General features: G+C 35.9%; 2 protein-coding genes across 11 annotated transcripts in view; one reads left to right on the top strand and one right to left on the bottom strand.

The window, feature by feature from the left end:
- rad50 (DNA repair protein rad50) overlaps positions 1 to 12,151 on the bottom strand; it is a 34,324-nt gene extending 22,173 nt beyond the window's left edge. Inside the window, exons 1-9 of the mRNA XM_089635689.1 lie at positions 11,768 to 12,151; positions 10,896 to 11,076; positions 8,068 to 8,253; positions 7,476 to 7,689; positions 4,650 to 4,741; positions 3,156 to 3,365; positions 2,256 to 2,425; positions 1,946 to 2,094; positions 1,322 to 1,436 (exon numbers count right to left, since the gene is read on the bottom strand). Of these exons, the coding sequence (XP_089491815.1) occupies positions 1,322 to 1,436; positions 1,946 to 2,094; positions 2,256 to 2,425; positions 3,156 to 3,365; positions 4,650 to 4,741; positions 7,476 to 7,689; positions 8,068 to 8,253; positions 10,896 to 11,076; positions 11,768 to 12,025 (1,575 nt within the window). The 5' untranslated portion in view covers positions 12,026 to 12,151. The remainder of the gene's footprint in view (positions 1 to 1,321; positions 1,437 to 1,945; positions 2,095 to 2,255; positions 2,426 to 3,155; positions 3,366 to 4,649; positions 4,742 to 7,475; positions 7,690 to 8,067; positions 8,254 to 10,895; positions 11,077 to 11,767) is intronic.
- A 732-nt stretch (positions 12,152 to 12,883) lies between these two features.
- dlg1 (MAGUK family member discs large 1) overlaps positions 12,884 to 14,327 on the top strand; it is a 181,972-nt gene continuing 180,528 nt past the window's right edge. For 9 of the 10 annotated variants that reach the window (XM_089635670.1, XM_089635674.1, XM_089635688.1 and 6 more), the window contains exon 1: positions 12,884 to 13,154. In XM_089635670.1, the coding sequence (XP_089491796.1) occupies positions 13,136 to 13,154 (19 nt within the window). In that variant the 5' untranslated portion in view covers positions 12,884 to 13,135. The remainder of the gene's footprint in view (positions 13,155 to 14,327) is intronic. The other variant, XM_089635671.1, reaches the window with a different exon arrangement.

Below are 14,327 nucleotides of genomic sequence, written 5' to 3'. Positions count from 1 at the left end.
CAAAATATTAGATATTATTGATTCAGATACAGTCTGCATAGTTGACATTCTAGCACCCATTGTGCTGCCATGTTTCACATCATTCCCCTGATAGTAGAGCAGTTTCTTTAATAAAGTTCACCAGGATTGTTAATGGGTGTTTGACAATTTATTTTTTATTTATTTTTATTTAGTCTTTTTAATGTCTCCTGCTTACACAACATACCTCTCCAGGTTTCTGATTCTTCCAGCCATCAATATTGCCAAAATCACACAAAACCATTGATGTATTATATTTAGATGAGACATGAAGCAAAAAACAAAATTCCAATTTTTTACCTCCAACTGACCTCCAACTCTCGAACTAAATCTACCGATTCCTGTCTACGCGCACCGCTTATCGCGTTCCAATAGTGGAACAAGTTTCGACAAGATATTAGTATGCAGTAGCTCATCTATTTGTGGCTCTATGCATAAAACATCTTTGACATAGATTTCTCCAGCTTTCAAAATTTTTACAACATCATTCTAATCAAGAGTTATAGTTTCAACATTACTTTTAATGATCATTTAGGCCCATCTTCCATATGGATATACAAGTATCTGATACTAGACGATTCAGGTATCTTGGTGACTACCGCCAGAAATCTTCAGGAAGGTTTGTACATAGGCACACATTGATGACATTTTATAAATTTGTGGGCAATGCCAGTCTCCTGCAATCAGCTGGGAGAGGATGTTTAGACATGGCGTCACTTTTGTCAGATATTTCATGTGTTTTAGATCAATACTAAGAACAATACAGTCAACAAAGAATGATAAGATATAAAAACGACAGCTATAACAACTGTTTGGTTGTAGTGATGAAACATCCTAGTTTTGAAGTTTCGAGAATTCACTAATGATTGGTGGAGATGAGGGTCTTGTGATTTCAGTAATGACATGGACGAACTGTGCGCGACGAGAGTACACAACACGAGTATTATCTTTTATTTATTTTATCCATGTATTACAACATTACAGGTTACATAACATTGCCTAATTGGTTAATACGTAGTGCCAAAAATCTTATAAAATTACAGTAGGTTTCAAAAAATATATTAAATCTGTTATCTATCCGTATTTAGATAGAGGGTTGCTCTTGCCATGGTTGAATTCTGATACAACAAATTGTGGCAACGTCCCAAGACTCTGGCACAAATAGGTTGATTTGTACCAGAATCAAGATAGGCATTGTGTGTCTAATGACCCCACTAATGAAAGGTGAGAAATGCAAGTTAAATTTAGTAGGGGAGGATTGCAAATCCAATTGAACTTATTACTTATAGTCAAATATGTTTACCATTTGGTTCAGTTCCTCCAGATCCTTCTCAAACTGAGTTATAATAGCATCATCAGTGTTGATGGAATCCTGCAGAGCTGATACATCACATTCGCCAGAAATGCTTTCCAAGTTTCTGGAAAAAGAACAGGAATAATATTTAAAAAATGTGTTGGATGAATTATACAAACAGACCAAATAAAAAGTTTAAGAGTACATATACTTAAAATAATTCATAATCTGCTCTTTCATAGATGGGGCTAATTTAAAGATTTTAGGAAAAAAACACATTTTGCTAGTTGTGCCTTAAAATATTAAGATGAGTTGTTTGTTTGCACCCGAACATTCTCAATATGAATAAATAGTTTTATCTATATAAAAACTTAGCTCTATCAAGAAAGGCATACATTATTGTATGGGTGATTCAATTCAATATTGTATTTGTATGCCTATTATTTACATATTCCGCGTGTACGGTCGCAAACGAACAATTGATCTTAATATTTTAAGGCATAACTTGCAAGAAGTGTTTTTTTCCTAAAAGCATTAAATTAGTGCCATCTGTGTAAGAGCAGATTATGAATTCTTTTACCCATAAGAAATAAATAAATACATTATAAAATATTTATGGTAATCTCAACGAACCGTTCAGCCACAGCCAGATCAGCTTGAATTTTGTCCAGTTTGCTCTTGGATTGGTTGGCTATGTTAATCTCGCTCTTCAGCTTGTCCACCTTCTTGGCCAAATCCTGGGTCTCTTGTTTTCTGCAAATTATTTTTTGTTTGTGCCGCGCCTTTTAGAAAGTGAAATAGAAGTTTACAAGTCATAAAAAATATTAAATTTTTTTACCAATAATCAAATGATTAATTTAGCAGCTTTTCTAATAAATACATCTGGGCTAGTATCGGAATTTTACTATGCAATGTTAGTTGTGCTTAAGCAAAGTGTACTTACGGAGGCATCTCTGCAACTGTCGACGTTCTTCTGTAGATCTTTCACATCTGCTTCACACTTCTCACGGAAGTCTTTGAGCTCTTTGGTGAGGGTTTTTCTCTTCTTCTCGATGCGGTCCATCACCCTCCCTGCTTCATCTTCATCTTCTATGTCACCAGAGATCTCTAATTCTAGTACAGAAGAGAAGATTAATTCAATTCACTATTCTGTAACATCTTTGTCTCTATGGTAAAATGATGCACGCAATAATTGACTTTGGGGTTGCTTCACGTTGAATATGAAAATGTAGTGACTAAGGGATGATCTCTTTGGACAAATCGGTAAGAGCTTTGGCTATGGTCTCCCTTACCTTGCAGGTTCAAAACCTAACAAAGTAAAGGGTTTTTGAAGTCTGCAAACTCTACTTGCACCAGAACAAAGGTCTCTACCACGGAGGAAGGGAGGGAGAGGAGATGGCACTGGGGAAATGGGCACAACACATCAAACAAACTCAACAGGGCACAATTGGGCGTGGCTTACCAGGCCAGTATGATTTCACTGCTCGGCGTAAGCAGACTGTTCCTTCAGCTACGTATATAAATAAAAATGTAAATGTAGTAAAAACAGCGCCATCTGTACGACAAACATGCTTTTTTGAAAAAATAGCGTCATCTGTTGGATGTAAAAGCAACACGCGCTATTGTTTCTCTATCTGCACAAATAGACAGAGCCACAGCAACGCACGGCAGGGTACAGCTAGTAAGCTTTAAAGTGCGATTGTTACAGTGTGAAATTTTGTAAAAACCACAAGGAAGAATGTTAAAAACTAGACGGGAAGAGGAATGCTGTGAAGCAATTGGCTATTCAGATCTGGTTTACACGGTTAATGCCATTTATAAAATATTAATACATATATTTTACCTGCAAATTCAGCAGCCCTCAACACCTGATTATTCCTGGAGGAAATCTTCTCCTGATGCTGCCCTTCCAGTGTGAAGAGTTCGCTCTTCTTGATCTCTAAGGAAGAAATCTTCTTGGCAGTCTCGGCGTCTTGGTTCTTCAGAGAATTCAGCTTCCTCATGGAGTCTTCGATCTGGTTCTCTTTGTCACGCAGGTTGCTCACAAATGTATCTGCAATATTCATACAAGTAATTTTCAGTTAATTAACGTGGGATAAATTAATTCAAAAATTCATAACCACTGAATTTATCTTTCATTTCAATGTTTTTTTTTATTTTTTATAGTGAATACCTCACAAGAGTCCCAACTGCTCCCGTCTGGAGCCAGTGAGACTATGGCATCCCCAATTGGGGGATGTTGTGAGGCTGAAGGTAAGTGGGGAAGGGAAAGAGGAAGGTGGGAAAGTACCTGGCTATTCAGATCTAGTCACTAAACACGGCTAAAGCCATTTGGAGCAACGTTTCAATTCTGAATGGTGGTCTTACACCAGGGCGATACTGGTAGTATCTTCCACTCTGGAACGTGCCGCAAATATACTATATATTATTAATTATTATTAATTAATTGTGAAATAACACAAATTAATCAAATAAAATTTATTTGCGCACGCCGGGTTCGAACCCGCGACCTTCGGAATGTCAGTCCAATGCGTTACCACTGGACTATGCCGGCCGTCAAAAAATAAAAATTTGCAAATAATCAATGAGTTAAACCAAATGTTTGTAGAACTGTCCCTAATTTGAATTTTAGGTTTGCTAATTTTTTAATAATTTTTTTTATATAAAATGAAAAACTCTGGTTTAATTAAATAAGTTTTTAGTTTTGCATAAAGTCGTAATTACAGTTTACACCAGGGGTCCCCAAATTTTTTTGTCCCGTAGACCATGTGCAGAATTTTTATGTTTCTCTCGTGGACCCCTATTTACATCTCATGCACCCTAATTTTTTTTTTCATTGACATGACCCTTGAGGTGATTTCTCACGAAAACGGCGCTATATAAATTAGCCAAATATTATTGAATTTTATGACCCCCTTTAGGTTGAAACTATGTTTGCATTCAAAATATGAATATTTTTAATATGTCGACTTGTTATACTAAAATCTAAAGAGCTCTAAGAGAATATGCTTTTAAAAACAGTATTTTATCTTGAAATACATTAAAAACAACGAAATTATCTGAAATCCAAAGCAATGCGAAAATATTTTCTATGCAATCTGCATTCTGACAGTTTACTTAAGAGAAGCACATGAAAAATGCCAGAGGCTTTAGGGGTTAATAAACTTGCAGGATAAAGAAGTTCAGGGAGGTCTAATCCACGTGGCTGGATGGTGTGCTCGCAAACACCTCAGCTTTAGGCATGCGAAAGACCAAGACTCTCCAAGGGTTCTAGAGCTGATGATGTATGTATGTACACATAAGACTATAATTATTCGGTGATATGAATGATACTGACCTATTTCAGTTTTCAGATCTTCATCAGTGCCGATGTAGAATGTTTTGATGGTCTGCTTCAGTTCTCGCTGTTGCCGTATTATATTTTCCAGCCTAGAAAGGATAAGTTTAACCATTGATTCAAAAGTTACCAACACAACAATAATAGCCTTTCAACAACCAGTAATTATTCTACAAAATAATGTTATGTAATTTCCTTTGTGAGTTCATCCGTCCGTGTGAGCATGAACTTTTTTTAATTGGAACCGATAACGGTTGAAATGATCAAATTAAAAAGAATCTTTTCAAATTCACACAAGCGATTGGCGATGCACTACGTAGTAATTTAAAATCGTGTGTTTTTGGTTTGAAAATTTGGTCGCCTAGAAATGTTTCAGATGCTTTAATTAAATACTGCGAGTAGAATACATCCTGGCCTTTGAAATAATAGAGTATTTTTTAGATAAGTCTTTTTATAAGCCCAGAAAAAAATAATGTATAGGCCTATGAAAACTGCTTTAAAGTTCAAAATCTCCTACTTACGAACCCATTTTCGGTTATGGTTTTATTGTATAGTGTGGCAAAGTTATTTATAAAACGATCGAAAAACATTTAAATATTTGTGCCTGAACATCCATAAAATAAAATAAAAGGCACTTTTTGGCCATGCTTTTTTCTTGCATAAATCAAAACAGGTGAAGCAGGAATTTAAGCCTTATCGCCATCTACGTAAGGTGTGTTATTGATAGCGGCTCGATTCAATATATTACACGACGTAGTGCATCGCCTTAAGGTAGAAACGGGGAAAGGTAGTTCTACCTATTCGACCGACTGTTGCTTAACGGCGGGAAGGGTAATTCTACCTTTTACACAGATCTTATTTCAACAACAGGAAAGGTAGAGCTACCCAATGTTTATATGTGAATATTGTACATCAATCTCTTCGTAAAGGTATAAATAACAATAAAAAATCGTATTACAAATAATTTTCAAATAATCTATTTGAATTTAAATTTGGTTTACTTGAATGAATGTATGAATGAAGTGGAATCTTGGAAGTGGAAATTAACCCACTTCCCGACATCCGATCGGGCTGAAACTCGGCAGATGGACTTGTTGTCGATGACAATGCATTCTATAAACTTTTGATGGCAATCACGCATACACATGCGGTGTTCCGTCACGAAGTTTGTCATTTTTGTAGTTATGGCACATTAATAGTTTCATGATGCTTCCGCCAACCATAGAGCAGAATTTAAATATTAAATGTTGAATTTACGCTTGATTTTTGTGCAACAGAATGCAGTTAAATGCACCAAGTTATCGATCAACTTCCGTCACCGAGAGATATCGCCGTTAAACATAATTATTTGCAACAAGGGAATGCAGATTGTGTGTGCATTAATTCATGTTTGTAAAGTGACTTGTGATTAATCAGTATCGAACAGTGTGGGCCCCAATTTGATTTTCAACATACAAGTATACTGAAGAATCATCAAACCTGGTAAGTGCAGAAATCTTGCGTTATTTACTCCGTGTGTTGGTTGGGGCATTACAAGTCTCCCTAGAACAGAGAGAGGATCGAACTCCTTTCTCTGCCCCATCACGGTGACGCAACCTAGAGCGTCGTCGTATACGTGGATATATACTAATTTCTCTGAAATTGGATGGCATTACTGTAGTTAATATGCAAAATAAATGACGGTCTTACCTAATCGGGATTTGGCTCAGTTGTTAGCGCGGTTGACTTCAGTATACAATGAATAAACTACCCTCTTCTGACGTATGTGCAATGTGTTTAACTTTTATGGCTGTTAAATATCAATTTAGACAATTTTAGTTTATTAGTGAGGTTTTCACATCCACTGTTGTTTATCAATTATATAAAATTTACACCACCATTATTGGTAAGGCCGATAGAATAAAGTAGAAAACTAGACCTTTGGTTCTAGACCATTTCATTTTCCAAAACAATACTAAACTACATTTTCGACCAAAAAAACAAACCCCAACAAACACAAAATATCACTAATAGACCGGTCAGACAAGCGTACAAAGAAAACATAAAAACTCCGACGGTAAACACTACCTTTGGACAAAGACACCATAAATACCACGCTATTAAAGCATTCAACAGTCTTCCACTTGAAACAAAAATTGAGGAAAATAAAAATAAATTCAAACACAAAATAAAAAAATGGATTAAAGAACAAAAAGACAATATTACCAAAATTCTATAACAATAAAGAATAAAACATATACACGCAACACAAAAATATATATAAAACACGCAACACGCACAAACACATATATCATTATAAATGCCGATTTACATTCTCTTTTGATATTTTTCTTTTAGTGTTATAATTATATTTTAATTTTTAATCTTTATTTTTATTTTAAATTTATCTTTATTTTAATGTTGTTTTTCTTTTTTTTTTAAATGTATAAATTCTTAAATTATAAAATGGGGGCCTCAGCACGGGTAAACAACCCAGTGAGGCCAACATTACTGAATTGAAATATGAAATATTGTAAAAAAAAATGTATCAACAATAAAAAAAATAATAAAAAAAATGGTCTATCTCTCTTGCCTAAAATTGTGTATCACCTACACATTTGGATTTCGTAATCATGGGGAAATACAGTTTTGTAAGGCCAAATTGGGCTTATATTTGGATCACGAATCTCCACAAGGCGCTTCTTGTGCTATTCTATATTCTACGATTACACAGGGGAGACACACAACAGAAATTTGTATTTTTGATTATAATACATTGAAATTATTCAGAAATGATTCAATTCAAATGGTTGCTGATGTTGATTTGAACAGAAGCTTTTGTACTACCTTGCTTTGGCGAGTTCTTTCTTAGAAATGAAAGTCATGATGTTCTTCTCAATTTCATCTATTTCAGACAGTCTCTGTCGCAGAGGGACCAGCCTCTGCACCAGTTCTTCCTGTGTGGCTACTGCATCCCTGATCTTCTCTTCCTCACCTACAATCTTTACTTTCTTAGCGTCATAATCTTGTCTTCTTTCCAATGCGTAACTGACAGTCGACTCTGAAAGATTACAAAAAAAAATATTGTGATTAAAGAATTTATTTTGTTAGTAATTTTCTGTATACGAACAGTTAATTTTTTGGATGGTAAAACCATTTTTAATTTCTCTACAGTTTGACGCAGATAACTTTGCGGGCGATCAAAGGAGGAGCTAAAACATCTAATGATATCTTCATGTCCAAATCATGTCAAATCTACACTAGCAATGCCACCGATTGCAAAGTTAACCTTGTCAAGCCGTAGTTGATATGAAAAAACATTGTTTTACTAAGCAATTGAAAAATATGAAACAAACTACATCGGGTTTCACTGTACATTTCATTTACATCGGGTTTCACTGTAGATGAATGTAATGCATGTATTTGAGTTTGGGCAAACCTAAATTGATGATGTCCTGCTTGTACTGTTTGGTCATCTTCCGGATGCTCTCGAAGCACTTGTTGTACTTAGTGGCGTCGAAGATGGCGTCGAAGCGTTCCTTCAGCTTCTTCCCTTCCTCCAGTGGCCAGTTGGAGTCCTCCTGGTGACAGAATATCACATTGTTCAGGATGGCCTTGGAGACCCCTGGAATACCAAGACACACATGTGTTCAAATAGTTGTACCTACATAATTCAATAAAATTAGTTATGGTGTCTCTGTGTATGTAATATTTTTACTATTCGATATAACTAGAACCGGCCTTGAAACAAACGGCGACTGGCACTGGTAATACTAATATTATACACACATGTTCAAATAGTCGTACCTACATAATTCAATAAAATTAGTTATGGTGTCTCTGTGTATGCAATATTATTACTATTCGATATAACTAGACCCGGCCTTGAAACAAACGGCGCCTGGCACTGGTAATACTAATATTATACACACATGTTCAAATAGTCGTACCTACATAATTCAATAAAATTAGTTATGGTGTCTCTGTGTATGTAATAATATTACTATTCGATATAACTAGACCCGGCCTTGAAACAAACGGCGCGAGGCACTGGTAATACTAATATTATACACACGTGTTCAAATAGTCGTACCTACATTTTTTTTTTTTTTTTTTTTTTAAAAGAAAGACAAACATTCCCAGGTTACGAATAACCCAACAATGTTTGAAAATCTCCTACTACCACCACAGAAAGCCGAAAATGTTGCTTGTGTTGTGATGGAGGACTTAGCCAGCCGAGGAATCGAACACGCGACGCTCGGGTGAGACCCAAGCGCTATGCCCACTCAACAGTTGGGATTTTTATTTTTATTTTTTATTTGATTTTTACATAATTCAATAAAATTAGTTATGGTGTCTCTGTGTATGTAATATTATTACTATTCGATATAACTAGAACCGGCTTTAAAACAAACGGCGCCTGGCACTGGTAATACTAATATTATACACACGTGTTCAAATAGTCGTACCTACATAATTCAATAAAATTAGTTATGGTGTCTCTGTGTATGTAATAATATTACTATTCGATATAACTAGACCCGGCCTTGAAACAAACGGCGCGAGGCACTGGTAATACTAATATTATACACACGTGTTCAAATAGTCGTACCTACATTTTTTTTTTTTTTTTTTAAAAGAAAGACAAACATTCCCAGGTTACGAATAACCCAACAATGTTTGAAAATCTCCTACTACCACCACAGAAAGCCGAAAATGTTGCTTGTGTTGTGATGGAGGACTTAGCCAGCCGAGGAATCGAACACGCGACGCTCGGGTGAGACCCAAGCGCTATGCCCACTCAACAGTTGGGATTTTTATTTTTATTTTTTATTTGATTTTTACATAATTCAATAAAATTAGTTATGGTGTCTCTGTGTATGTAATATTATTACTATTCGATATAATTAGACCCGGCCTTAAGCCAAACAGCGCCTGGCACTAGTAAAAATTTGTCACCCCTTTTCAAAACTTGAAAACACACGAAATTTCTAAAAACGTTTCACGTCTTTTTTTTATTTATTTTTTTTATAGTGAATACCTCACAAGAGTCCCAACTGCTCCCGTCTGGAGCCAGTGAGACTATGGCATCCCCAATTGGGGGATGTTGTGAGGCTGAAGGTAAGTGGGGAAGGGAAAGAGGAAGGTGGGGAAGTACCTGGCTATTCAGATCTAGTCACCAAACACGGCTAAAGCCATTTGGAGCAACGTTTCAATTCTGAATGGTGGTCTTACACCAGGGCGATACTGGTAGTATCTTCCACTCTGGAACGTGCCGCAAATATACTAAATATTATTTTAATTAATTAATTGTGAAATAATACAAATTAATCAAATAAAATTTATTTGCGCACGCCGGGTTCGAACCCGCGACCTTCGGAATGGCAGTCCAATGCGTTACCACTGGACTATGCCGGCCGTCTAAATTATGAGGATATCTTTCCACTTTTCTTTTAGACTATGTTTAAAAAATTAGCTGTGAGATAATTATTTATACAGTGGGTAATAATAATAATAACATGGCATTTATATAGCGCAGTTTAGTGTCATTTCACTTCAAGTGCGCTTAATAGTGTACAATTTAAAAAATACATCACAATTCAAATCATTTGAATTTCACTCCCTGTCTCATACTGCGCTAGGGTCTATTACAGCTCTATTACAGCGTGATGTCCATTAATCTGGCGTGTTTTGAATTATTAGGGTCGATTTGAGTAATTTTGAGGCATTTTTAGTCGTTTCGAGACGATTTGAGTAGTTTATAGACGAATTGAGTTATTAAATAGCAGTTTATTTCAGGTACCTACCATCTGTTGCAAGAATGAGATTCGAGACGCCCGGTTTGTAGAATTTACGCATCTATCGTCGCGCGCCACGCCCATCACAGATGCGGATGAAATGATGGAATTTTTGAAAATAGATGGATTATTACCTGGCCCACACTGGTCACCAAAAATGGTTAAACCCATTTCAAGCAACGTTTCTATTCTGAATGGAGGTCTTTCACAAGGATTTGTGTCACAAATATATTATGTGTATTATTTAATTGTGAAATAATAGAAATTAATTAAATAAAGTTTATTTGCGCTCTCTGGCATTCAAACAGATGACCTCTGGATCCGTAGTCAAGGATCTTGAATCGACTCACGGCGGTCTGAATTGTTAGGTACTTCCAAACCAGCTTCACAACATTCCCTCACAAAATTGAGGATGTCTAACAGTAGGGAATTTTGCGCAATGTAAATTTAGACAATTGATGAATATTACCTAAAATACTAGCAATGGTTGCATCTGTTTGCCCGCAGCGTCCACTGATCTCAATGGGTTTGGTTGGGTCATCAATAATCTGTATGGTTGAGTCGATGGACTTAAACTGCATGGTCTTCTGCTTGATCTGCGCCTGCATGGATCTCACTATCAGATAGCGGACATCATCTGGGCTCACAAACTGGAATAACCAACACCCAACATCATTATTATTAATCAGAAAAAGTGGAAACCCAAGTGGAAACGTTTGATAGGGTTATGAAGCAGTTCCTTGCTTTACTATTTGATTTTTGCTAACCAAATACTGACATTGTTGATTGAAATGAAAAATACATCTAAGCCACTAATATGATACAAATTTTGTAATTAAGAACGAAAATAACAAACTTTTTGGAGGTGATTCATATAACAATTTAGAGATATGAAGTAGACCTAAAATCAAAATCATTGGTAGACGTTAAAAAATAACAGTAGTTTAAAATGTATGAATATTGACACGCATTAAAAGACAGTTAGTGAGATGGCTGTTATTTAAATGCATGGAAATTGCATTTTCACAGCATCATATAGTTTATTTTTTTAAGTAATGTAGGCAGATCTAGTTTACAATCAATAATTTATTTGACATGTTCAGTAGAATCATTTAAAAGAGATTCTTGCTTGTGTAGTGGTGTACTGTATCATAGGAATACAGCAAGGGGACTGACTGCGGGCGGGTGTATGAAAATTAATTCAAACCACAATCGGTGTACTCAAAAACATTCAAACGTGCGCTCTTTGTAATAATTTGCCTGTACCAGAAGTAATCAATGTTGATATCAAATTTATACGCATAATGTTATGTAGAATATTATGAAAGAGTCTAGTTTTACCTGAAGGCGAATCTGTCCCAAAACTTCACGACTTTTGTTCACCTTGGGATCGTGGACAAAGCTCTGACCTTTATTGCAATTTGGTGGCAGTTCACCGCATAATGCATACTTCAATGATTCTATTATGGTGGTTTTACCACAACCATTTTCACCCAAGATCAATGTCAGCGGTCTTTTGAACACAATCAACTGTTTATCATTTTCGTCGGGGCCAAAACTACGAATACCACTTATAAGGAGCTGTTTGATATTAGCCATTTTAAAAGGGCACTATACAGGCATCTAATAAAAACACGATAATGCTCGCTTCTCGTATTGACAGTGTAAAAAAAACTACACTAAGCACTTTGCAGACCGACGTGACATTCAAGCCGGCTAACAAAGTGTCAGTTGGTGCGAGTTCTCGTGTTGTTTCTTGTCAAAAATAACTTTGCCGCGCAATAGTCTGGTGTTGCCGTTGCTAAAATATTGTGAAAACTAAGAAAAAATGGGCGGGATATTCGAAATTCAAGAATTCAATGTTCACATTTTAGAGATATATTCTCTTCTGAATGTGGTGATATTAAAATTAAATAGCTTTGCTCGGGTCTGTATGTGCACATTTGATACAAATGCAAATAATTACCTCATAGTGCATTCAGTCAAAAAGAGTTCAATTCATAATAAGAAATCATTTTTATTGTTCTCGATTTAAACATAATCAAGGAAAGTATCAAAAATTTGTTTCAGTAAAAGTGTTTTACCCTTGAGTATACTTTTCCGCAATTCCAAGTAATCACTCATTCTAAGTAATGAAGGTTTTCGGATAAAATAACAAATAAAAATACAACATTATTTCCCAAAGCGCGTTGCATACATTTTTAATAAGTTTTCTTTCTCTGAACAACCCCGTCTCGATTTTGGCGATCGACCAATCCCGTCAGGCCCCGTTGGTTTTACCAGTGGCGAATATTCCAGATAGTGAATAGCTCTTCGTTAAAAAAGACGGCGGAGAAGCAGGATCGATAAGGGAGCTTTTACTCGATGGTGGTTTTGTTATTCGGTGGCTTGTTTTACTTGCCAGCTCCCTCGACTCAGGCTCGCCCTGCTCAAGCCATATGCCCCAGTGTGCTCTGATTCGTGGTTGGTTCTGCTCGTGCGCGAAGTGTATTTCGTTGCTCGCGACGTTACAGTTCGGGCTTTATCGGTTACTATTATTTTTAGTGTCTCTGTAAATATTAATTTAAAACACAAAAATAATGACAATCACCTAAACGTTTAAATAAGTGCGAACGCCTAGCGCGTTCTGTGCCAGCGAATGTGTAGTTTTATTTTATGATTTTAGTGAAAAGGTGAAAATAATCCGGGAAATCGTCAATACATATAGGAATGCCAGTCCGCAAGCAAGGTGATACGATTGTCAAATTATTTAGAAATAAGATCTTTTGCATGCGTGCGAATATTTACGTATGCAGTGGCTTACATTTACGTCACCTGTCATACCTTGTCAATACGCAAGCAGCGTACATTCCCCCCAATGTTCACCCCTAGTCCTAGCAGGGGTGCTTTGCCCTAGTATTGGGGATATCAATAAAAAAAGTGTTGCCATAATTAGGATAAACATATACTCGAAACCTTCTTTTGCACCACATTATCACGATTTTGCGACAAAGTGAGATAAACGTGATGATTTATTGCACAATAATCATTATGTCATACCTAGTAGGAATTTTGTGGTTCCCATGTTTCTTCAACTTGAGACTTTTCAAGTGAGCTTTTGTTTTGGTTAAAAATACTCTTAGTAGTTCATTTCCGATGCAAAGATAGACATATAAGAGCCTATTTTCAGCTTCTGTTATAAAATAAGATATTTATACATTATGAAAACGAGTGTGTTCATTATGATAACGTTTCTAGCAACTTCTTACCCATATACATAACATTTAAAAGAAAAAAAGATTGTGGCTCAATTTATTTTGTGATCTCGCATTAAAATATGACAGATAAAAATTGGTTCCGTTTTATTTAATAAAAAATCATGTGAATTGGTAGGCGACACATTACGCTAAACGCTTCATGGCTTGGTTTATTTCAGCATATCGCTCGCCATACACTACCAATGAGAATGCATGGCGAGCGATACGCTGAAATAGGCCAAGCCACGAAAATATAGCGTGCTTAAGCGTGGTCTGTCAAAGGCCTAATCATGGCTTAATGGTAATAAAGATGGTGATTTGAGGAACAAAGCTCTTGTTTCGCGTAGTTTTTTTTTAAATCGCCTTACGAATTACGTTTGGTTATTTTGGTAGAGTAGTAGATATAAATTAAGTCTATTGTAACAAATAGTTTTGCCGGGACTTATTCAAAGGCCGACAGACACTCTAAAAATGTTCTTGGCGGGGATTCTGAACCAGGGCTGCTAGACATTTTTATTTATGAGGATTAATTTTTTAATTCAATAAATTATTCAAACAATCAAAGCAGCTGTGAAGGTATTTTTGCTAGGTGCAGTTTTTATATATTTCTTACTTATTCGATTCTTACGCACCGGTTTAGTGTTGGTATAGTTTAGCAGGAATTA

The sequence above is a fragment of the Hesperophylax consimilis genome, chromosome 9, assembly GCF_061612785.1.
Source record: "Hesperophylax consimilis isolate HC1 chromosome 9, BYU_Hcon_1.0, whole genome shotgun sequence".
Taxonomy (NCBI): Eukaryota; Metazoa; Arthropoda; class Insecta; order Trichoptera; family Limnephilidae; genus Hesperophylax; species Hesperophylax consimilis.
Note: the sequence above shows the minus strand (reverse complement) of the source record. Positions and strands in the feature narration are given on the sequence as shown.